Below are 22,945 nucleotides of genomic sequence, written 5' to 3'. Positions count from 1 at the left end.
TTTTGTTTCGTCATTTGTAATTAATCATCTTTTATTTATTTACTAAAAAAGTTAACGTCAAAAAGCAACGACGTTTCGACCGTTCGACGGTCATTTTCAAGTTGAAAAGTAAAATTTTTGCATGCGCCCAAATATATATTTGGGCTCATGCAAAAAAAAAAAAAATTTACTTTTCAACTTGAAAATGACCGTCGAGCGGTCGAAACGTCGTTGCTTTTTAACGTTAACTTTTTTAGTGAAATGCGTTTCTAAAAATTTGTTGATTCGAATTTATTCATTTATCTGCAAATAATAAACAATTAGTGGATGAGGTTTTTGTGATATCCGGAATAATCAAGGTCGAGGCAAGTGTTATCAGCCGAAGCCTAAGGCTGAGGCTGATAACACTAACCGTAACTTATTATTCGGGCCGAACACGTTCACCTTGTTTACAACCTGTAGTTAGCCGCTTGAACACAAGTTTTTCCTCACATATACTTCCAGTGACGGTGAAAGGTGTTTTTTCGATATTTTCACCCACCCACCACATGGTTTTCCCCTCTGTTACGTAGTGCGTTGATTTTTTTCGCTCCGCTTTACCGTATCAAGAGTTTAATGATGTTGAAGTTACCGATTTGTAACCATTAGTTATGGTTTGCCATTAAATGGTTGAAGGCACAAGTGTTTCTGGCGCAACCCTTCAGTCCCATCAGGGCGCTTGGTCCCACACTGATGGGATGCCGGAATCGTTTAGCTAGAGCTTTGGGTGACATTATAGCCACGACCACTTCCCCTTGCTGATCTACCCTCTAGGAGCTTGGCATAGGGACACGCTGCTGGCAGCAGCTGTTTCTTCGGGACACCCATCGCACGGTCTTCCAGGCCATGCCACTCGCTGACACTAACCTAGCCCCGTCGACTGGCCTTGCATGTGGCAGGCAGCCCCAACCTTTTCTCCCACACGTTTGTTAAAACGGCAAACCAGTCCCCCAAGGATAATGACCGTTGAAGCCTGGAACCAGGCTGCTTGTTTCCCAGAAAAAATTGGGTGACCACGAAGGAATGCGAAGCACTTTAGCTGTGGTTACTATCTGTAGAAGGTTTGCGATATTGGTGGCCAAAATATTCTCTTTAGCTTGTTGTTTGATGATCACATCTAACGCTGCCAGGTATGTTAACATACAGAAACAACTTGTGTAAAGTAACAACTGGGGATTAATGCTGAAAAGGAAATCACTTCCGCCATGAAGGGAAATATTTGCATCGCTTGCCTTTTAATCCTCCTCGTTAAGTTCATTATTTTTCCTGGAATGATTTTGGTTTTATGGATAGCGTTGTGGATAAAATTGTTGCGATCTGTCTTTTGTTTGATGGTAGAAATCAATTTGAATCTCTGTCCAGATTAGAGTTTAAGACGCGTTTAGGTATGATCATGTGAAGGTTTGCTTTATGAATTGACTCCTGTGTTTGTGGAAGCAACAACTGACTCATTTTTATCTTAATAACATACAATGGAACCCGGTTAACATGGTCACAACGGGCCATGAAAAATTGGCCTTATTAACAGGGTGGCTGTATTAAAAGGGTAGGGTCAGATTTCATGACTGGTCTAAACTGAGTGAAGTCTTGACAGATATATATATCTGTTTTGAGTTTTCAACTTGAGAGCAGGTGCAAGGGGCTTCCATATGCAAATGTGCGTTATAACCACCAAATAACATGAAATACAAGCTCCAAGAGGTGCGTTTGCTGCAAAAATTTCCCCTGGCGGTTTCGTCCATTTATGGAATTACAACACCTTTCTGGTTTATTAACTTAATTTGAAAATACGTTTTTTTCTAAATAACTCGGCTGCTTTTTGAGATTTTTAATATTTTACTTTTGTAAACATTTGATAAAAATGTCTGGTTTGAATTTTGTCAAATAAAAGAAAAAATGATTTGTTGTGCACTTGAAGGTGGGAAGTAACCTTAACAGGGGTTTCTTATGAGAAAAATAATGTATGGGCTTTTTGTCAGGACAAAAGAAGCCTTAATAACAGGGTGACTCAGTATTAACGAGGTGACCATAAGGCAGGGTTTCACTGTACATGCAAAAATCTCAGCATGCTGATTGGCAATTAATTTAATAATGATATTTAATAATTAATTTTATTATATCTCTCAATTACTACGCACGCTGTGATTGGTCAATTTAGTGGGCCATATTCTTCTTTCATCATTAGTTTTGCTTCTCTGTATGGAGAGTGATAGCAGAAATTTTGCTTCTTCAAGACACTCTGTCAGCCACCACCAGCCCTGCCTCTACCCAAGAACAGTAACCCATCGCCATTCACTCTTTTTCCACTGTCCTATGCCATGTTTCTCTGGGTCTTCTTCAGTTGCGTTTTCCTTCCAGTGCTCATGTCAGTGCAACTCATGTCTGATCCATGTCCATCTCCTCCTTAATGTTCACTGATAGTTTCCTTGTTAGCTCTCTTGCGCACCTCTTCATTTGACACTTGCAAAGCCTACACAGGCACTTGTGCTGGAAAGTTCTATTTTGGCTTCATCTCCCTTTGTCATCCTCCATGATTCACATCCATACATATACAGCATTACAGCTATTGCATTGGACTTGAATATCCTTATCTCAGTACTCTTACCTAGTTGGCTGCTTCTCCAGATATTCATCAGTTTACCAAATGTTGCTCTTGCTTTACCCAGCCTCATATGATATATGTCATCGTCTGCTCCACCAGAAGTAGTAACTTTGGCTCCCAAATAGACAAAACTGTCTACGTCTTCAAGTTCTTCAATCTCCATTTTCCATACCTTTCTGGTCATTTTCAGTGCTGAACCTCGTAACTTTCCTTTTGGCAATGTTAATCTTTAGACCCATTCCTTGGCTGTTCTTCACATAGGTGTACGGCACCTTCAGACTTGGGGTGGGGGTGACCTTATTGCCCGAAAAAATTACACAATGTCCAAAAGCGTGTGTTGTACAAACCCACTGAAATCACATTAACAACAAAAACGTTCACAATTCTCACGTCTAATGAAACTATTATCATTCAAAAGTACAGTGGAATTCCGATTTTTTGAACCTTCAAGGGAAACGAAAATCGGCTTGAAAAATCTGATAGTTCGAATCTGGGGTAAAATTACAGTGTTTGACTGAGGACAGGAAAACGACTTTTGTTTCGAGTTATTGAGAGGTTCGAAAAATGAGGGTTCAAGGAAGCGGGATTCCACTGTAGTTATTTTGAAACATGGCATACCTCGATCAACAGCTTGGTAAAATCAGAAACTAATAAAGGAACAGTTCATTGTTCCTCATATGAGAAGTTCAAGGAAATTTTAAAACAGCTCTTTGTGGAGCCATTCCAAAGGGCTCTTTTCAGAGCCACCACAAAAGCAAAAGTCTTGGTCTTTGTTTGTTTTGATTCTTTTGTCATTGTTTTGTTGATGGAACTAAAATCCATCTCGTGGATTTCCACTATGCACATTTAAATGATCTATGGCTTTTTCAGTGAACAGATTTCCTGGATCCTTAGATAATTTGACCTTGACTCCGTTTTGACAAGGCAAATGTCAGAGGAATTAGCCCACAAGCCTGGCTTTGACTACCTTTTAGAGTATTTTCTCCCGAGTACTTTTGCCCGAATCCTCAGTATTTTTCCCAAAAAATTGCACCAATTTTTGTAACTGGGGGGGCTGCAGTCCTCCCCCCCACCCCCCCGCCCGTACGCCTATGGTTCTTCAACTGGAGCTGCCTTCTTGTACTTGATAATAGTGCAAGATCATCAGCAAAATCAAGGTCTTCTAACTTCTGAGTAAACCTCCACCTTATCCCAGTATTTCCTTCCTCAAGCACCTTCCTCTTCACCGAATCAATGACAAGCAAAACAAGAAAATTAAAGAAATCCTGACATTATGCCACCTTGCTGGAAAGCTGACTTATTGTCAAACCAGTCAGCCTTTCCTCCCCCATCGACTAATGCACACTGGCTTCCTCTGTGCATTGCCTGTACTGTCCTAATAATTTTGGGTGGAATACCATGTATTAACCTCATGATCCTCCACAAGGTCTCCCTGTGGACACTGTGGAAAGCTTTTTCATAGTCAATGAGGCAAGTAATTATACAGGCTTGCATTCCATTTAACTGACTGCTCAATAATGTTTCTTAAAACAAATATCTATATCTATAGTTTTTTTATCAACTCCTCTGGATGTTAATTCTCTGCTGCTGCTAATCACCTTAGCAGCAGCAGGCATCAATGTAATTCCTCTCCAGTTGCCACAGTTGGTCAGATCTCCCTTCTTGGGCAGTTTAACTATGAGACCTTTACTGCAATCTTCTGGTATTCCCTCTTCTTCCCAGATTAATCTAAAGGTATCATGCAAGGCATTGACTGTCGTATCAATATTAGCTTTCATCATCTCTACTGTAATGTTGTCAATACCAGTTGCTTTACCATTTTTCATGTCCTTGATCGCATTCTTGATTTCTAGCTTAGTGACTGGTTCGTCTTCAATCTCTTCACTGTTGTGATCATCATCATCATCATCATCATCATCCATGATCTTGACTGTATTTACTGGGTCAGGTCTATTTAAAACCTCCATGAGGTGTTCTTGCCATCTTTTGTGTACCTCATGTGCTTTGGTTATTAATAATTTACCTCGATCCCTTACTCTTTACCATGTCAACTAGTTTCGGCCTGGGCATTGCACAATTTTCTTGTAGCCTCATAGACTCCCTTCCTTTGTCCGTGCCTTGCTACATCTTCTGCTTCCTGAGCGATATTATTTGCCCATCCTCTCTTATCATTCCTGAAACTGCATGGACTTTATGTCTTTGTTTAACCTTTGGTACTCTGCTTTCTTCTGTGCTTTTTGCCTGCTTGATTTTACGTCATTGACCTTTCCCTTCATTGCTCTTCTATCCTCAACCTTCTTCCAGCTGTTCACACTAATCCAGTTCTTTCCCTTCTTGTTTTTGTGACGTAAGGTTGTCTTTGCTGTACTGTTAATAAAAACTGTTTTAAAACTCCCCCATTTCTCCTCTATTGTTAACTGTATGTTTTCTACGCTTTCATTCCTATTAACTGTTGATTGCTCATGATCGCTACATCATCCATGAGGCAACTGAACATATTTCCCAGGTCAAGTTGGTATTCTCATCTCACAGCAGGTATTGTCAACTTGCTACATTCATACCTACTGGTAACAGCTGCTACTGCAATGAGTGAATGGCTCTCCTAGTGACTCTACAAAGCTTAAGTTGATAACAGCGACCACTAAATTGTGGTCACTTGAGATATCAGTGCCTCTGTATGACCTGGTGTCAGAGACTGATTCTTTGAACCTTGAATTCACTACCATGTGGTCAGTCTGGATTACGGGTTTGACCATCAGGTACTTACGGATATCCTGATGTGAGAATGTAGTTGATGTGATAGCCATGAGGCTATTTGTGGCACAGAATGCAACAAAATCTTTCTCCATTATCATTCCTGACACATTTCAGGGCTTAATTTCTTGTCCCATTACTCTCTTCTTACCCTCTCGCCTCTCTTCTACTTTAGCATTCCAATCACCCATTATTATCAAAATGTCATGCTTTGGTACACTGTCTGTGACTTTCTGCAGTTGGTCGTAGAAATCTTTGGCTTCCTCTTCTGCATCATTGGTTGACTGCATATGCCTGTATGATGTTGTCTTGATATACTGAGAGTAATCAAAGTGGTTGTGAGCCAATGAACCTGGAAAATAAATTATGAAAGGGTGTTACGAGGCACTGTTCATTAAGGAACTACTTGTGGTTTGAGGGCAGTCTAGCTTTCAAACAAGCCCTTAAAGCCTTTTTCCATTCAGGGGTGTGTTGTGATATTTGCAAAATGAAAAAGTTCAACAGTTAAGAAACTGTTTGTTACTCAGGCCTGCCTACACGTTTTACATTACATGTATCTGTACATGTCTTCCTTGTGCTGTAGTCAAAAATGGCAAGATCATTTTGTTTGGGCAAAAGTGAGGTATAGACTGAGGGAAACACTTGAGCCTGCGGTATGTAAATAAATGATTAATATTTTGGCTTTCTGGTAACTGATGTACAGTTAGCGCAGTGTGCAAAGCGCTGACTCGCCATACGAGACATCGGGATTTCCAATCCTAGTGATGACTGCTGATTATTTTTACTTTTCTTCTTCATTGTTTTCTCTTTTTCTGTCAAGAAACCATTTACCGAAAGGTAGTGTTTGTCTTTCCGTTTCTTGTTTAAAAAATCGTCTGGAGCCTTTAACCATTCGTTTATATCGATTGCTTTCGAGCTCACAATGTCACGTAGGTTTGTGAAGGAAAAACCATGAAGACTTTCCCTGAATCAAATTGCTAAGGAGGAACCATATTAAGTATTTTCCTTACAGAGAAAAAATCGTTATACCTTCTACCTCTCGAAAATAACTAACTTGACATGCTGCAAGCGACTGTAAAATGGCCTTAGACGGCTGATGTTTGAAACCCGGGGGAACTCCTATATGAAAAGGTCAGGGATGCTCGTCGTCTCGGGTACAAATCAAGGATTCTGGTCTCACTCAGTGTATTGATGACGAAACGTCACCATTTTTAGCTGTCAAAGTATCCTTTAGGGTGCAATCGAGGAAATAATAATAAAAGAAATGTTCTCATTTAATTTCTGTTTTCAGGCTTGATTTCCACTGATCTCTCGAGAATGTGAGTTGGGTCTACAAGTGCATGCGAGATCCTTTCTTGAACAGTGGCTAATGATCAAATGTATTCCATTTTATGTAGTATCTTTTAGGGGTCTAATGAAGCTCAAGCAATGTCCACATTAGTCTCCCTTAGGAGTTAAAGTCATATTTTCCGATGAGCATCCCTTGCCTAATTTTCATGTAAGAGATCCCCCACCCCGCCAGTTTCCCAAATGTCTAACGGGAAGTGAAGGAGTGAGGAAGTGATGGAGTGAAATCACTCCATCATTATAACTTGGAAAATAATATTTTCCAAGTTTAAAAATGAGCTTTGATGATACGGTCACTTATTGGTGCATGCCGGGCTCTCTAGACACATAGCTGACTCCTTATCAAGAGCAATAGCTACTCCACTTTGATGTACTTCATCATCGTCTCCAGAATATAGGATTCTTTCCCCCATCCATGGGTCTTAATCCTCTTCCAAATCCTGACCAATGGCACTCACTGATACCAGTATCCCAATTTTGTATCTTGCCATCTCTCTAACAACTTGAGCTGTCTTTCCAATGCTGTATATAGTATTCTGACATTCCAGCATCCCACCTTTACCTTTTTTTGGGGTAAGCCAACAATCCTTTCAGTGCACTGGCTTCTTTGCAGCTTATTCTGCGTAATGATACAATATTTCTTCTGTACACCCAGCTAAATGTTAAAGCTGTTTTCGTTGCCAAAATGTTTCGTGATATATCACCAAGTGTTCCTAACTTTTATAGCAAGTTAACGTTTAAAACTTTCTTTTACTTTAAACTGTGTATACACACTAACAACTTAACAACGACTTCAAATTGACTCATTTTACTATCGAGGTGCATCAGAAATTTGAAGCCATTCAGCATGAATAGGAATCGTTCCCGAACCCGTCAGATACAGTAGAGATATAATAAAAATCTTACTAACCTCGTCTTCTCAGTCCATACTTTAAGGGGCTGTTTACATGACACTGGAATGACTTTCATTCTGGAAAGAGTTCATTCCATCCCCAGTTATATTTCTCTGTATCTGTTTACATGATACCGAGTTGAAATTTCATTTCCTTACAAGTCATTTTGGAATGAGTTCATTCCAGTTTTCAATCCAATTGAAATTCTCATTCTGGTATGAAATTTCATTCTAGTGTCAATATATATAGTGAAAACAAACTTCTTTCTGAAATGAAAATTGCAAACTGTGTAGTCTGGGGTGGGTGGCACATGCGTATCGTTTTCAAGATGGTGGAGAGAGACAGTCAGGAAATGTTATTTCTAACAAAAAGGGTAAAAAGGGAAGGAGAGATACGATGACTATATACGGCCAACTGTTTCTTGAAGCTGGTTTAAGTTCAGAGCTACATCTATTTTCAGATCCTGTAGAATTTAAATGTTTATTACCATAATTTATTCTGTTTGTAGATCTATGATTATTTACATCTTCACTGTTTTAGTTTAGGACCGGCAAGTTGATTCTGCTGCCAATTCAGGACTATAAGTCATGCAGTCAGCAAAACAATTGTATACTAAATACAGTCATGCCAGTTGGTGAACACAGTGATTAACATGCAATATTTCCTAAGTATATAAATTTTCTACGAATGATTATTAAATCTAATTACCTTACTCAAAATTCCCTTTTCCTTCATTTATCTTTTTTCAGGCAGCCCTGAAGCTGGCTTCAAAGTGTAATTTACCTCTCATATATAGCCTGGCTATGACAACAATAATCATTGGAACTAATCTGTAATCTCAAGATGATGGTCTCTGATGAGGAGAAGAGATGGCTTGTTGTCGGGATTGCCATGAACAAAGTAGTAGTTCCAGTATTGAGAGATTTTATCAAACAAGGAATGGACACTTGCTATACAAACCTGGACATCTACTGCAATGGTCTGACACCACCCGGTGCCCTGAGGACACTGACTTTCCATCAGGTCAGTACTGATCCATGTTTTAAACACTTGAAATTCCAGAATGTCAACAATAATCTTCAGCTGCATGGCAAGCATAAAAGACTCTACAATTACAACGTCAACAGTTCAGTAGACTTGGCCAAGTTGTTTGTGCCAGATTATCTTGCTGAGTTTTCAGGCTTTGATGAGTCACTGGACATGAGTGCCATCCTTCGCCTGTTGGGATTTAACAAGCCTGCACCGATTTTCTACTCCCCAAACCCACTGATGTCTATTCAGAATTCAGCTGATGATGTCAGAGAAAACGTCAGGAACAAATGGGGTCATTGTAATGTTACAGACTGGACTGAAGTCCTCTTCAATGATTGTTTTTCCAAGCTGGAGACCTTGGTGAGAAGTCTGGGACTGACTGGTGGTATTGAGAAGACCAGTTTAGATCTGCTTTCGGATTGGTTGACAAAAGGTGAGTACAGTTTGTAATTTATTATTAATTTTAGTACTTGCACCGCATCAAAATAATTGCATACCCAAATTACAAAGTAACATGCTTCATATATACATGTTACTGTTGGTGTAATCAATGATTTATAAAGAGTATTATTTTGTAATTAGGAGGGTTTGAAATTCAAAAAAAAAATTTGGGTTGCCTTTCAGGAACTAGCAAAGGACAATGGTCATTAAAGTCTTAAGTTTAGGGATCATGTGTAGTAAAGGCATCTGCGGTGGAGTGTCGATTGATACCATTGATTGCCCCTCGGTCCACACCTTGGTTGACATTCGATCACAATTTGATTGACATCTCAGTGAGAGTTGACTAATTTTTGTAGACATGCAAATGAGTGTTGATTGATACATATGAGTCAGTCGACACTTGACTATGTATGGACTGTCAGTCAAGGGTTGATCAGGACATTGATTGAATGTTGACTGAGTGTTGGCCGAGTCCATCGAGATGTCCATCAAGTGTTGATTGAGGTACATCAATCGACACTCAACCATGGATGCCTTTAGTATGCATGGTCCAAGTTTTGTTGCCAGATGGTATAAGGACAGAAAATCAAATAATTGGGCACCTTTATTGTTAACATCGTTGACATCATTATTTGGCTTCTTGTGGCATCCCTGCTAGGGACACTTAGTTTTCATTAGAGCACATCTTTTGAAATGCCAGCTACATATTGTACTCAGTTTGAGTTAATATGCGACATGTGTTCTTTTGAGGCACAGTTTTGCAATCTTTGCGGCAATCTTTTTTCTGGCAATGCCATGGCTGGTTTAGAACTGCGATAAGTGATCTAGCACACCTTATCAGTTTTTACCTATCTCTATGACAACCCTTTTGCCACCCACTGCTTCTATACTACTCCTTATCTCTTACTTAATCATTGGTTATTTTGATTTCTATTTTTCTCACCCTGTGATACCTATCCTCTATTGTATTCTATTCCCTAACAAGCTTTAACTCTTTACAGCCCTACACATCCCACCTCCTGCAACCCATACCTCACCTTAGCCTTTGAAAGACCTAGTCTTAAAATAACTCCCACAAACTATCCCCTTACATCCCTACCACCTCCATCTCTACCACACTCTATAACCAACAGCCCCCACCCACCTCCATTTGGTTACAAGCCACACCACACTTACTCTTACCTATTCTACTACACTACACCTTACCCCTACCAACTCTTCCATGTCATGCCTTACCACTTCTACTACACCTATCCCTTGCCACACCTGCAAGGCTTCAACAGCCCTCTACAAATCCGACCACACCTCATCCTCTCTTAACCACACACCCATTCCTCATCACCATTGCTACACTCTATCCCGTACCACTCTTACTACAGTAACCTCACTCCATCCCTTGCTGATCCTACACTTGACTACCCTTACTCTATGCTCCTTACCACACTTCATCCCCAACCACATCTGCTACACCCCCATTCCCTGCCATACCCACCTCACCTCATTTCCCACCCCACCTCCCCCCCCCATACAATCCCTACCAAGCATCGCTTACCACCTCTACCACACATCATTCCCTACAACCCTTACCACTCTCAGTCTGTATTCAATCCCCTGTCAAAATGTACCTTCCGTTTTGTCAAACCCTTCATGCTTTGTTTGATTGTAGGTTGCCAGCTGTGTATGGGTCATGCTGTGGATCAAAATCTTCTTTCTCTTGTGCAACAAGATGTCAAAGAACTCATAAAGAACTACAAGAAAAGTGAAGCAGAACAATCAGCCATTCAAGAGTTATTAGGTCAGCAGAGAACTGAGCAAGCTGAAATGCAAAACACTGTGACTTTCATCCAAGGTGAGCAATCGTCAACAAGAGTTCAATTGCGGGAACACAATGAGCTGTTGGAAGCAATGCTAGAGTGGAAAGAACAACAGATGAAAGAGAAGCAAGAAATAATGGAAAAGCTTGTGTCCCTGGAGAAAACGCTCAGTGACGAATTATTGATTCGAGTTGAAGGATTAGAAAAGAGACTAGCTAAAGCAGATAAAGTGGAACAACTGACACGAGGGATTGCAAAGACAGATGACAAAATTTATCAAGTTAAGCAAGAATTGGAGCAAGGTTTTGCCAAGACAGAGAACAAATTTGAACAACTGAAGGAGGGGTTCGCCAGCACCGATGACAGAGTGGAACAACTGGAGCAAGGGTTTGCCAAGACAGATGACAAAGTAGAACAACTGGAGCAGGGGTTTGCCAAGACAGATAACAAAGTAGAACAACTGGAGCAAGGGTTTGCCAAGACAGATGACAAAGTTGAACAACTGGAGCAAGGGTTTGCCAAGACAGATGACAAAGTAGAACAACTGGAGCAGGGGTTTGCCAAGACCGATGACAAAGTAGAACAACTGGAGCAAGGGTTTGCCAAGACAGATGACATAGTAAAACAACTGGAGCAAGGGTTTGCCAAGACAGATAACAAAGTAGAACAAGTGGAGCAAGGGTTTGCAAAGACAGATGGCAAAGTTGAACAACTGAAGCAAGGGATTGCCAAGACAGATGACAAAGTAGAACAACTGGAGCAGGGGTTTGCCAAGACAGATGACAAAGTAAAACAACTGGAGCAAGGGATTGCCAAGACAGATGACAAAGTAGAACAACTGAAGCAAGGGTTTGCCAAGACAGATGACAAAGTAGAACAACTGAAGCAAGGGTTTGCCAAGACAGATGACAAAGTAGAACAACTGGAGCAAGGGTTTGCCAAGACAGATGACAAAGTAAAACAACTGAAGCAAGGGATTGCCAAGACAGATGACAAAGTAGACCAACTGGAGCAAGGGTTTGCTAAGACAGATGACATAGTAAAACAACTGGAACAAGGGTTTGCCAAGACAGATGACAAAGTAGAACAACTGGAGCAAGGGTTTGCCAAGACGGATAGCAAAGTTGAACAATTGAAGCAAGGGATTGCCAAGACAGATAACAAAGTAGAACAACTGGAGCAGGGGTTTGCCAAGACAGATGACAAAGTAGAACAACTGGAGCAGGGGTTTGCCAAGACAGATGATGAAGTAGAACAACTGAAGCAAGGGTTTGCCAAGACAGATGGCAAAGTAGAACAACTGGAGCAAGGGTTTGCCAAGACAGATGACAAAGTAAAACAACTGGAGCAAGGGTTTGCCAAGACAGATGACAAAGTAGAACAACTGGAGCAAGGGTTTGCCAAGACAGATGACAAAGTAGAACAACTGGAGCAGGGGTTTGCCAAGACAGATGACAAAGTACAACAACTGGAGCAGGGGTTTGCCAAGACAGATGATAAAGTAGAACAACTGGAGCCGGGGTTTGCCAAGACAGATGACAAAGTAGAACAACTGAAGCAAGGGTTTGCCAAGACAGATGACAAAGTAGAACAACTGGAGCAGGGGTTTGCCAAGACAGATGACAAAGTAGAACAACTGGACCAAGGGTTTGCCAAGACAGATGACAAAGTAGAACAACTGGAGCAAGGGTTTGCCAAGACAGATGGCAAAGTTGAGCAACTGAAGCAAGGGATTGCCAAGACAGATAACAAAGTAGAACAACTGGAGCAAGGGTTTGCCAAGACAGATGACAAAGTAGAACAAGTGGAGCAAGGGTTTGCAAAGACAGATGGCAAAGTTGAACAACTGAAGCAAGGGATTGCCAAGACAGATGACAAAGTAGAACAACTGGAGCAGGGGTTTGCCAAGACAGATGACAAAGTAAAACAACTGGAGCAAGGGATTGCCAAGACAGATGACAAAGTAGAACAACTGAAGCAAGGGTTTGCCAAGACAGATGACAAAGTAGAACAACTGAAGCAAGGGTTTGCCAAGACAGATGACAAAGTAGAACAACTGGAGCAGGGGTTTGCCAAGACAGATGACAAAGTAGAACAACTGGACCAAGGGTTTGCCAAGACAGATGACAAAGTAGAACAACTGGAGCAAGGGTTTGCCAAGACAGATGGCAAAGTTGAGCAACTGAAGCAAGGGATTGCCAAGACAGATAACAAAGTAGAACAACTGGAGCAAGGGTTTGCCAAGACAGATGACAAAGTAGAACAACTGGAGCAGGGGTTTGCCAAGACAGATAACAAAGTGAAACAACTGGAGGAAAGCTCCGCCAAGACAGATGACAAAGTGGAACGACTGCAGCAAGAGTTTGCTAAAGTAGAAAACGACGCCTTTGAAACAGGCATCAAAGTCAAACAACTTGAAGAAGAATTCACTAGTCAGAGGACGAAGGAGAACAAGCCAGGTTAGTTTAATTTGTAATTTGTTATTTAGAGAAAAAGAACAGTGACGAATGGCGTCAGTGAATAATCCATGGGTAATCAATGAGTCACTGAGTATTGATGATGACCAATGTCAGAAGTGATGAGTTACTAATGGTGGAACCTTTCCTTCCCTATCAATCTCTCATCCATGTCATCAGTTGCTCATCATTGTTGACATCGCTGATGTCATTGATGCTACTGACTACTCCTCAATTATTGATAACCTGTCAGTTACTAGGGCAGTTTTCACTTGAATGTCAAACGTAATGCTTGCCACGAAAATTGAAACAAGAAAAAATTGGTCGAATATGCAGCAAAGACGATTTCAAACATCGTTTATTAATACTTATTAAAAACCCGCCCCAGTTTTACTTATTTCAGCTATTCAGTCAACCCTATTGTTATGAGCCAAACTATAGGATTTAATCTCATTTTAGTGTCTATAGAATATCAGTTCTACCCTGGTCAATTCATTGTTTCTGTTTTCTTTATAGCATCAGAACCTTCCCCTGTGGAAACGTTCGATGTGACATTCTGTCGGAGTAAACTTGCAGAACATTACAAAAGAACTGCCACGGTGCCCACCTCCGTGTGGTCTAAAACATCTCCAGTGGATATTCACCAGATCTACACTCGCCTGTCGTTAGTGAAGAAACAGCAAACCCTGGCTGGGTCATCACAGTCTCAACTGTATCATTATACGCATGTTTTCTGTGCAAACAAGGACGGTGTTGTACCAAAGAGGATACTCGTACAAGGGCAGACGGGTATTGGAAAAAGCACCTTTGTGAAGAAACTAGCTGTCGACTGGGCTGAACTTGACGATGAGGAAACGGAAGACGTGCACAAAGCCTCGCTGAAGAAGTTCGAGCTTGTTCTTGTCATTAATCTCAAAGAAGCATCCAAATGCCAAAGCTTCAGAGATGTCTTACGTTGCTGTAATATTTTTCCAGATGAAGAGGCAACCCTAGTGGAAGGCCTATTGAGTTACATCACCAAAAATCAAGAAAAAGTTCTGCTGGTGTTTGACGGCTACGACGAGTACCGTTGCGGAAGGAACTCGGATATCTACGAGATATTCAGAGGAAAGAAACTGAGAAACTGTCGTGTCCTGATAACGACTCGGATTTCCAAAGCTAATGATCTACTAGAGTTTAAAGACAAGCACGCTGAGATCACTGGGTTCAGTAAAAAGGACAGGGAGGCCTTCATGTACAGAATGCTTGGTGACCAAATAGAAGTGAGTAAACTAAAGGGACATCTCTCACGGGAAAAGCTGACAGACCTAACAAGAGTTCCATTACTTCTTCTCTTCTTTTGCATTCTGTGGAAAAATGGGAGAGTAAAGAGCTTTTCTGAAACGAAAGCCAAGTTGTATCTGGCAATCGTCCAATATGTTTTAGATTACAGTCAAGGGAAAAGCACTTCTGGTCGCTTTGGCAAAGTGCAAGATTTCAACGATATCCTCTGTGAAATCGGGAACGTGGCTTTAGAATGTCTTCTAAAGGACGATCATGTGTTCGAGTACGATCAATTGTCCGCTGCCATCCTTTCAGATGAAAATCGCATTATTGGCTTACTTCAAGTTACCGAGTACGCAGAAAATCTTCGACCTGCAGGGATGGTATCCTTTATACACAAGAGTGTTCAGGAGTTTCTTGCGGCGTGGTACATTACCTACAGATGTGTTCCTGAAGGAAATCTCGGTGCAATTGAACAGCGCGCCCGAACCTTGGAGGATTGTAAGGCTTTGGAAAATGTTCTGCAGTTCATCTGTAGTTTGTCTGACGCAGGAGCAGCAAATGTTTTCCAACACTTGGCATCAGTCAGAATCTCCGACTCAGAACTAAAGTTATTACGAGCACTACCAACCGAAGACAACGAGACAGAAGGAACAATGTGTAATGGCACTGATAGGCAAAGGATGTTCAGTAACTTGGTTTTCGAGCTCTTTGGCGAAGTTGATCCGAAAGATGAACTCTTAAGTAATTGCTTTGATTGCTTAGGTGGAGTTGTTCTTGTTCCGAGTGATACCAGATCGCTTTCTCGACTTCTGCCCAAAATGAAAGACGTCACTAAACAAGCCGGTTCCGTCGCTTTCGTTTTTCCTGAGGCAGGGAGGGTGTACAAGTCGCTAGAGTTTCTGGATTGTTTGCATGTTCCGTTGGGAATAAGTGTGAGTTCTAAGCTTTGCAACGTGGAAGACTTTCTCGAAAGCTTTATGGCTTTTAGATGTTACTGTGGTTTCAGGTCCGTCTTATGCTTCCACAATGGTCAATTTCAGTTTTACATAACAGGTTTGGAGCTACACTGTGATTACCATGCCACACTGTTTACAGAAACTAATGCCAATGATGCTTCGTCCGTCGCCGTAAGTTTGTGCTCAGATCAGTCATGTCTGGAATTCTTAACATCTCTACATGTACACCGTGTTTTTCGCCGATCCTCCCTAAAAGCGGCAGCTCTTGGTTCGCTGTTGAGAAATTGTAGATATTTGAAAAGGATTGAAGTGGAAAAGAGCGATGACTCCGTATCGGAACTTTTGGAACACGTAGCAGACCCCAGTGAGTGCTCTTTGAAGATTTGCTCTTCCAATGTGTGCACGAATTCCTGGCTACTACGATTTAACAACATCGTCACTCTTGACCTTGACTTGAGAGACTGCCGTCCTGACGCAGTGGACACATTGGTTGGTTTTGTCACACACAAGACTCTCGAGAGACTGGCACTGAGTGGAATAAGCCTGACTCCAGTAGTAGCCGCTGCGCTCGGTCAATCACTTCCTGAAATGTCGTCCTTGGAAGCTCTCGAGTTAACGGGGAAGAATGAAGGTTTGCAAGCTAAGGAAATCGAGTCACTTTTCAGCGGTTTCAGCAAAACATTCCAGCCTTTGTACAAGCTTAGCTTCCGCCGTTTCATCACGACAAGTTGTCTTCCCTCGCTCACCGGAAGCTTCCGTTTCTTCCCCAATTTGACAGAGTTACATGTTGGAGCGGTAAACATGGATGAACATAACACATGTGCTCTACTGGATAGCTTAAAATTCATTCCAAACGTGGAGTGCCTTAGGTTATACAATCCCCGTGAGTGGCGTCGTCCAGAGAACACAGTCATTAGCTCCACGCGAATGAATCGCAAGAAAGTGCAACTGGAAGGAATAATCCTTACTCCAGCAGTAGCCGCGGCCCTTGGTCGGTCACTTCCTAAAATGTCGTCCCTAGAAACACTCGTGTTAAGCGGAGTGAATGGAAGAACTGTGCAAGCTGAAGAAATGGAAGCGCTATTTGGAAGATTTAATAAAGCATTACCTTTGTACAGGCTCTCTTTCACTGGTTTCTGCGTGAGAGGTTGTCTTGCTCCTCTCATCAAAAGCCTTCTATTCTTCCCCAATTTGGCAGAGTTGTTTCTTGAGAAATTCAGCATGGATGCATACGATTTGTGTGGTCTGATGGAGAGCTTGAGGTACATTCCTAATCTGAGGGAACTGGCCTTACGAGGCACTCCTTTGTATCACACTCATTGCTGCGCAGCGGAAGTACACACAGTTTCTGGTTTCACTCACATGAATCTCGAGGAACTTAAACTAAATGGAATAATCCTTACTCCAGCAGCAGCCGCGGCGCTGGGTCGGTCACTCCCAGAAATGTCATCGTTAGAAACACTCGTGTTAACTGGGATGAATGGAAGTACTGTGCAAGCTGGGGAAATGGAAGCGCTGTTCGGAGGATTTACTAAAACATTGCCTTTGCGCGAGCTTACTTTCAGTGGATTCAACGTGAGGGGTTGTCTTGCTCCACTCACCAAAAGCTTCCGCTTCTTCACTAATTTACGAGAGTTGTGTCTTAAAGAGTTGAGCATGGATGAACATGATCAGTGTGGTCTGCTGGAGAGCTTTGGATTCATTGCTTCAAATCTGCTGGAGCTGAGGCTACAGTGCAAATCTGTGGATCACACAGATTGCCACTCAACAGACTTGAACGCAGTCGGTACAGGTAGTTATAATCGCCTCGAGAGAGTGGAAGTAAATGGAATAATCCTTACTGCAGCAACAGCCATGGCGCTCGGTCGATCACTTTCCGATATGTCGTCCTTACAAATACTCGAATTTGCTGGAGAGAATGGAAGCATTTTGCAAGCTGAAGAAATGGAGGCATTGTTTTGCGGTTTTAACAGAGCATTGCCTTGGTACAATCTTACTTTCCGTGGTTTCAGCGTGAGTGGTTGTCTTGCTCCACTCACCAAAAGCCTCCGGTTCTTCCCCAATTTGACCACGTTGATTCTTGAAGAGTTCAGTGTTGGCAAACATGAATTATGTAGTCTAACGGACAACTTAAGATTCGTTCCTAAACTGGAGTCTCTGAGCATACAGGGCCCTGCTCTAGGTAGCGCAAATTGCTGTACACTTGAAGGAAACACATTTGCTCCCTTCTCTCACACGAATCTCAAACTACTGATACTTCATGGAGTAAGCCTGACTCTAGCATCAGCTGCCGCGCTAGGTCGACTACTTCCTGAAATGTCATCGTTAGAAACACTCGTGTTAACCGGGATGAATGGCAGCACTGTGCAAACTGACGAAATGGAAGCGCTGTTTGGAGGATTTACCAACACATTGCCTTTGCGCCAGCTTACGTTCAGTGGTTTCAACGTGATAGGTTGTCTTGCTCCACTCACCAATAGCTTTCGCGTTTTCCCCGATTTGAGAGGGTTAAAGCTTGAAAAGTTAAACGTGGATGAACATGATCAGTGTGGTCTGCTGGAGAGCTTTGCATTCTTTGCTAAAGACATAAGTGACCTGAGGCTACAGGGAACACCTCTGAACCACCGGAATCAAACAGATTGGTGCAGTAGAGAACTGAACTGTACACGAAGTTTTATTACTGACGGCAAACTGGAAGTAAATGGAATAAGCCTGACTCCTTCAGTAGTCGCGGCGCTAGGTCGGTTACTTCCTGAAATGCCCTCCCTAGAAATACTTGAGGTAAATGGAGCGAATGGAAGCATTTTGCAAGCTGAGGACATGGAGGCGTTGTTCGGTGGATTGAACAAAACATTGCCTTTGCATTGGCTTACTTTCAGTGGTTTCAGCGCGAGAGGATGCCTTGCTCCACTCAGCAAAAGTCTCCGCTTCTTCCCGAGGTTGAGACTGTTAGATCTTGATGAGTTCAATATGGATGATCAAGACATTTGCGCGCTGCTGGAGGGTTTAGCATTCATTCGCAATAATTTGAACATTCACCTGTCAGGAAAACCGTTGAGAGCGGCAGTGAGATTTACCATTGATCATGACCAGCGGTGCAGGACCTCAGTTTGGTTTTACCGATCACAATGTTTAAAAGAAGACATGAATTATGTTAAGGAGACATTCAAACAAGTGCTTCCTCGAGTTAAGTTTGGTTTTTATATTTAGTTCTTTTCTGTTCCTTTTTTCCAAAGATTGGTAGATTTGTCAAATTAGCCACCTTCAGTATAGAGAGAAACCCTCGTATTCTAAGGAGCCAGCACTGTGAGTATTTTCTTGGCGATTTATCGCCTTACTTGCTTGTGTTAAATTAGTTACCATATGCAAAGAACGGGACTCGATCTTCGAGAAAATGCTGCACTTATTATAAAGTAATATTTAATTACTCAGCTACTGAAATGTCTACACCAGAGGACTCGGAAGTGTCAAACTGCTTACTTTAATGACCTTAATTTCGTTTTTGACATCACGAAACTTGATTCTCGCGAAGAAAAAAGTAACGTAATTGCATTTGTGGCTTGTGAGGTCGTGGTAGTTTGTCCTGCGATAGCATTGTTGTCAGGTTCCAAGTGTAAATATGGTCTTCCCTTAATGAAGCTCTCTTTACCCCATCGCCCCGTCTATAGTAAGGGCAACCCTTTCCCTTCATGAAAATTAAGAACCGTCACCCTTTACCGATAAAGAATCTTCGAATTCGATAGCACGTTATTGCCGTGGTGATTTTAAAGACTAGGAGTATTGTTAGATATTTAAATAACCACTGCTGAGACTTAATCTAGGAAGTATACTTACGGTGCTTTTCAGTTTTATTGAAGAGTGTAACCCAACAACAGTTGCTATTAGTAAATTGTAAAATATTTTATGAACATAGGGTGGAACATAGAGTAGTTTTGTTTTGGCCGGGGAGCCTGCTTTCCTTCAAACACTGTTTTTCCTGTATCAAATCAGTGTACAGTGTAGCATTACAAGATTGAATTAAAGTAACAAAATTGTTATAAAGCGCTATCTGGGAATTTCTGGATTACCACTCCTTCACTGATCATTGTACCAGTTTGTCCTAACTGCAGGCTACATACGAGGGATTTTGCGCTAAAGCGTGCATAGAGGGTGTGGCTGTGGCTAAACCAAAATACCGAGACCACCACGAAGATTTGCTCTCTCTTGGTCAGGAGTATGACGTATACAAAAGATTCGGTTCTGTTGTTGGCCTACTCTGCCGCAGACTGTTTTACAATAACTGCAGACATTTGCGCCCGCTCATTGGCCAATTTTCATTTTCAATAAGCGGTCAGGCACATGAATATATAATTTACGCAATGTGTCAACGAGCGAGAGCGGACAATTTGACGATTTGTTGTTGTAAAAAAACAAATTGACGTCAGTTTTTCATGCGTCTGTCCTGTTATTGACAATGAATATCGTCGTAACATTGTCAAAGAAGTCTGCGTATCCACTCAGTTATCGCCTCGTGAATCCACAGCTACTTCGACAATGTTATGACGAAATTCGTGATCAATAACAGGACAGAGGCATGAAAAACTGACGTCAATTTGTTAACTGGCATCCGGTCTTTTCTCTTAGGGTCACTTAAGGGCCAAGTCGCATTAGAGCGAATTCAAATATTTCCAATTTTTGGCGAAGAAAAAAATTGGCAAAAATTTCGCAAGTTCCAAATTTTGGCAGTGGTCGCATTAAACCAACATTTTGGAACCAAAACGTTCCTGATTGTAATATACGTCATAAGATCTATACTTCTCAATTAACTCTTCCCAGATTTTTCTTTACGCTGCATGTTCTTGACTCTCCGCTCTACAGCAACTCGTGATTTTCCGTCCATGTTGCTGGACTTGCGTTTGTGTTGTTCTTGTGCCACTTGCGATCGAAGAAGATTTTCTCGCTGAAGCCATCTCTTCAAATTGCTGCCAGTAACCGGACCCAGGGTACGAGTCATAATAATCTGAATAAAAACGCCGCTCATATTCCTCGTTTGCATTGAAGTAACTGTAAAAAGCGTCAGATGGACCGGGTAAAAAATGATTTAGTCCCGCCATCGCACTTGCCAAACTGGACTAGCTGTCAAAGTTATTTTCTCGCCGTAATTTTATCCAGACATGTTTTAAAAAATACGACAGTTAAATGGTTAAAAAAAAAAATTGTTTGCTCTGCCAAAATTTGGACGCCTCCCAGGCAGCACTTCGGCTTCTTTGAAGATTGGCGAAATTTCGGCAATCCGGAAAAATTTGGCAAGTTTTTGAAACTGGGGGTCGCACTTATTTTACGCTACTTGTTGACAGATTTGTTACTTATACAAACCAAATTGGCTCCAGTGACACCCGGGCCGAGTGTTAGCGAGAATGATACCGGTCTCGCGAAGGTAGACTTAAGTCACAAAGGCCTAGGTTTCATTGACCGCAACAAAGCACTGAGGTGTGGTACTAAGAGCAGGGGCCTCCCAGGCGGGGTAGCATGTTCCCTTGATCCCTTGAAAATTTCACTTTTTCTCCCTTGTTCCCTACGGGGCTCCTGGTCCTATTAACCTGCAAACCCCAGTCGGCGAATAATTGTTAACCATTCCGAAGTTCTCATAGTTGATAGGACTTCATAAGAAAGTTCCGGTTGAATACACTGATTAGATGTCTCCGCTGCTTTTTCAATCCCTTCCTTTGTTTTCGTAATAGATCCTCTTCATAAATAGCTACCAATTATAAATTCTTTGGAAGTATTAAAATTAGCCTTACTAACCTCAGTTTTAAGTTGATAATTCCAAAGAATTTTTACTTCCAAATGAAGTGAGTCTAATTCAAGTTTATGTTGTTTATACAAAGAATTTTAAATTGGCAGCCCGTTATGAAAAGAGTCTATGGCATGCAGTTTCAAGTTTACATGACCGAGTTGTTTCTGCGGCCAGACATTGAAAGCTCATAGTGCACACATTCGAAATTGTAAGAATCTGAATGGGACTGATCGATGAGTATGCAGATGTAATTTTAAAAAAAAGTCAGACTTCAATCAGTACATACAATATAAACCAACAAAAGATAGACGTAACTGGATTCTAAAAACGAATGGAGAACCAACTCGGCTATAAAACTGATAAAATCCTTCCCAAAACAAAGGTCCCGACCTCACGGTTCAAGTGGCAGTATTAACAGAGTAAAATGGATAAAATTTCAGAATGATGCGGGGTTTTTCAAGAAAGTGTACAACCGTTTCGTTGGGGCAAAGAAGTGGCCGTAATAACGAGACGTGACCGTATCAACGAAGTGGCCGAAGACTGCTTTCCAAAGTACATGTATTTCTTCAAGGTAGTCTGTCAGGTTGGGGTCTATGGATAGATTTTGTTACACTATTTCCCTTTTTTCCCTTTTTTTTTCTTGTTTCGTCACTTGTGATTATTTATCTTTTATTGATTTATCTGTAAATAATGCAATGAAACTTAAAAAATAAAGAAATAGCTAAATAATGATAATAATAATAATAGTAATAGTAATAGTAACAGTAACAGTAACAGTAACAGTAACAGTAACAGTAACAGTAACAGTAACAGTAACAGTAACAGTAACAGTAACAGTAACAGTAACAGTAACAGTAACAGTAACAGTAACAGTAACAGTAACAGTAACAGTAACAGTAACAGTAACAGTAACAGTAACAGTAACAGTAACAGTAACAGTAACAGTAACAGTAACAGTAACAGTAATAGTAATAGTAATAGTAATAATAATAATCATAGAGAGGTTAAGCATGACGTTAACGGTAGACGGCAAACGGCAAAGACAACTTCTCATTTTGAGTTCTTTTCTTCTAATCCGTAAATAAAGCACACAAAAATGGAATAACCTCTCCTACTATTCATTGCAAATACAAATAATTTCACTCTGCTGTACACACAGCTGAAGAGAGACGGCAAAAGTTTCATTTTTGCCGTCAAATGGGCATTACAACTCAAATGATCTGAAACTGAAAGTTACAAGCCCTAAAACTTCAATTACAGCTAACTAATTTAAGTCAAAGGTGATGGTTATCAGAGGCGGGAAATAACAATAAATCTAAAATTTACTGGTAAGTTCTTTCTAACGCTTTTTTGAGTTATTTTTTTGTAAAAAAAAAACCTCTTAGTCGGCGCGTCGGGTATGTTATGGACGGGTCAATGGATGAGTGAGAGATGTATGTATGTCACACCAATCAGATTGGATCCACTATAAACAGGCAATCAAATTTCTCGTTGTAAAGGTAAATGGTATGTGAGAAGAACTGATCCCGACACAGTTTAGAACGGCCATATTTATTCTTCTATGAAAGAGGAGGAAGTATTCATATATTG

General features: G+C 41.2%; 1 protein-coding gene across 1 annotated transcript; it reads left to right on the top strand.

Moving 5' to 3' along the window:
* Window positions 1-317: 317 nt before the first annotated feature.
* Window positions 318-22,162, top strand: LOC145491485 (uncharacterized). The gene is made up of 4 exons (XM_081470723.1): window positions 318-1,148; window positions 8,364-9,079; window positions 10,754-13,360; window positions 13,874-22,162. The coding sequence occupies exons 2-4, from the start codon at window positions 8,458-8,460 to the stop codon at window positions 18,787-18,789; spliced, it is 8,145 nt and encodes a 2,714-aa protein (XP_081326849.1). The 5' UTR covers window positions 318-1,148; window positions 8,364-8,457; the 3' UTR covers window positions 18,790-22,162.
* Window positions 22,163-22,945: the final 783 nt, after the last annotated feature.

The sequence above is a fragment of the Orbicella franksi genome, chromosome 6, assembly GCF_964199315.1.
Source record: "Orbicella franksi chromosome 6, jaOrbFran1.1, whole genome shotgun sequence".
Classification (NCBI taxonomy): domain Eukaryota; kingdom Metazoa; phylum Cnidaria; class Anthozoa; order Scleractinia; family Merulinidae; genus Orbicella; species Orbicella franksi.
The sequence above is the reverse complement of the archived record's forward strand: the minus strand, read 5'-3'. Positions and strand labels throughout refer to the sequence as shown.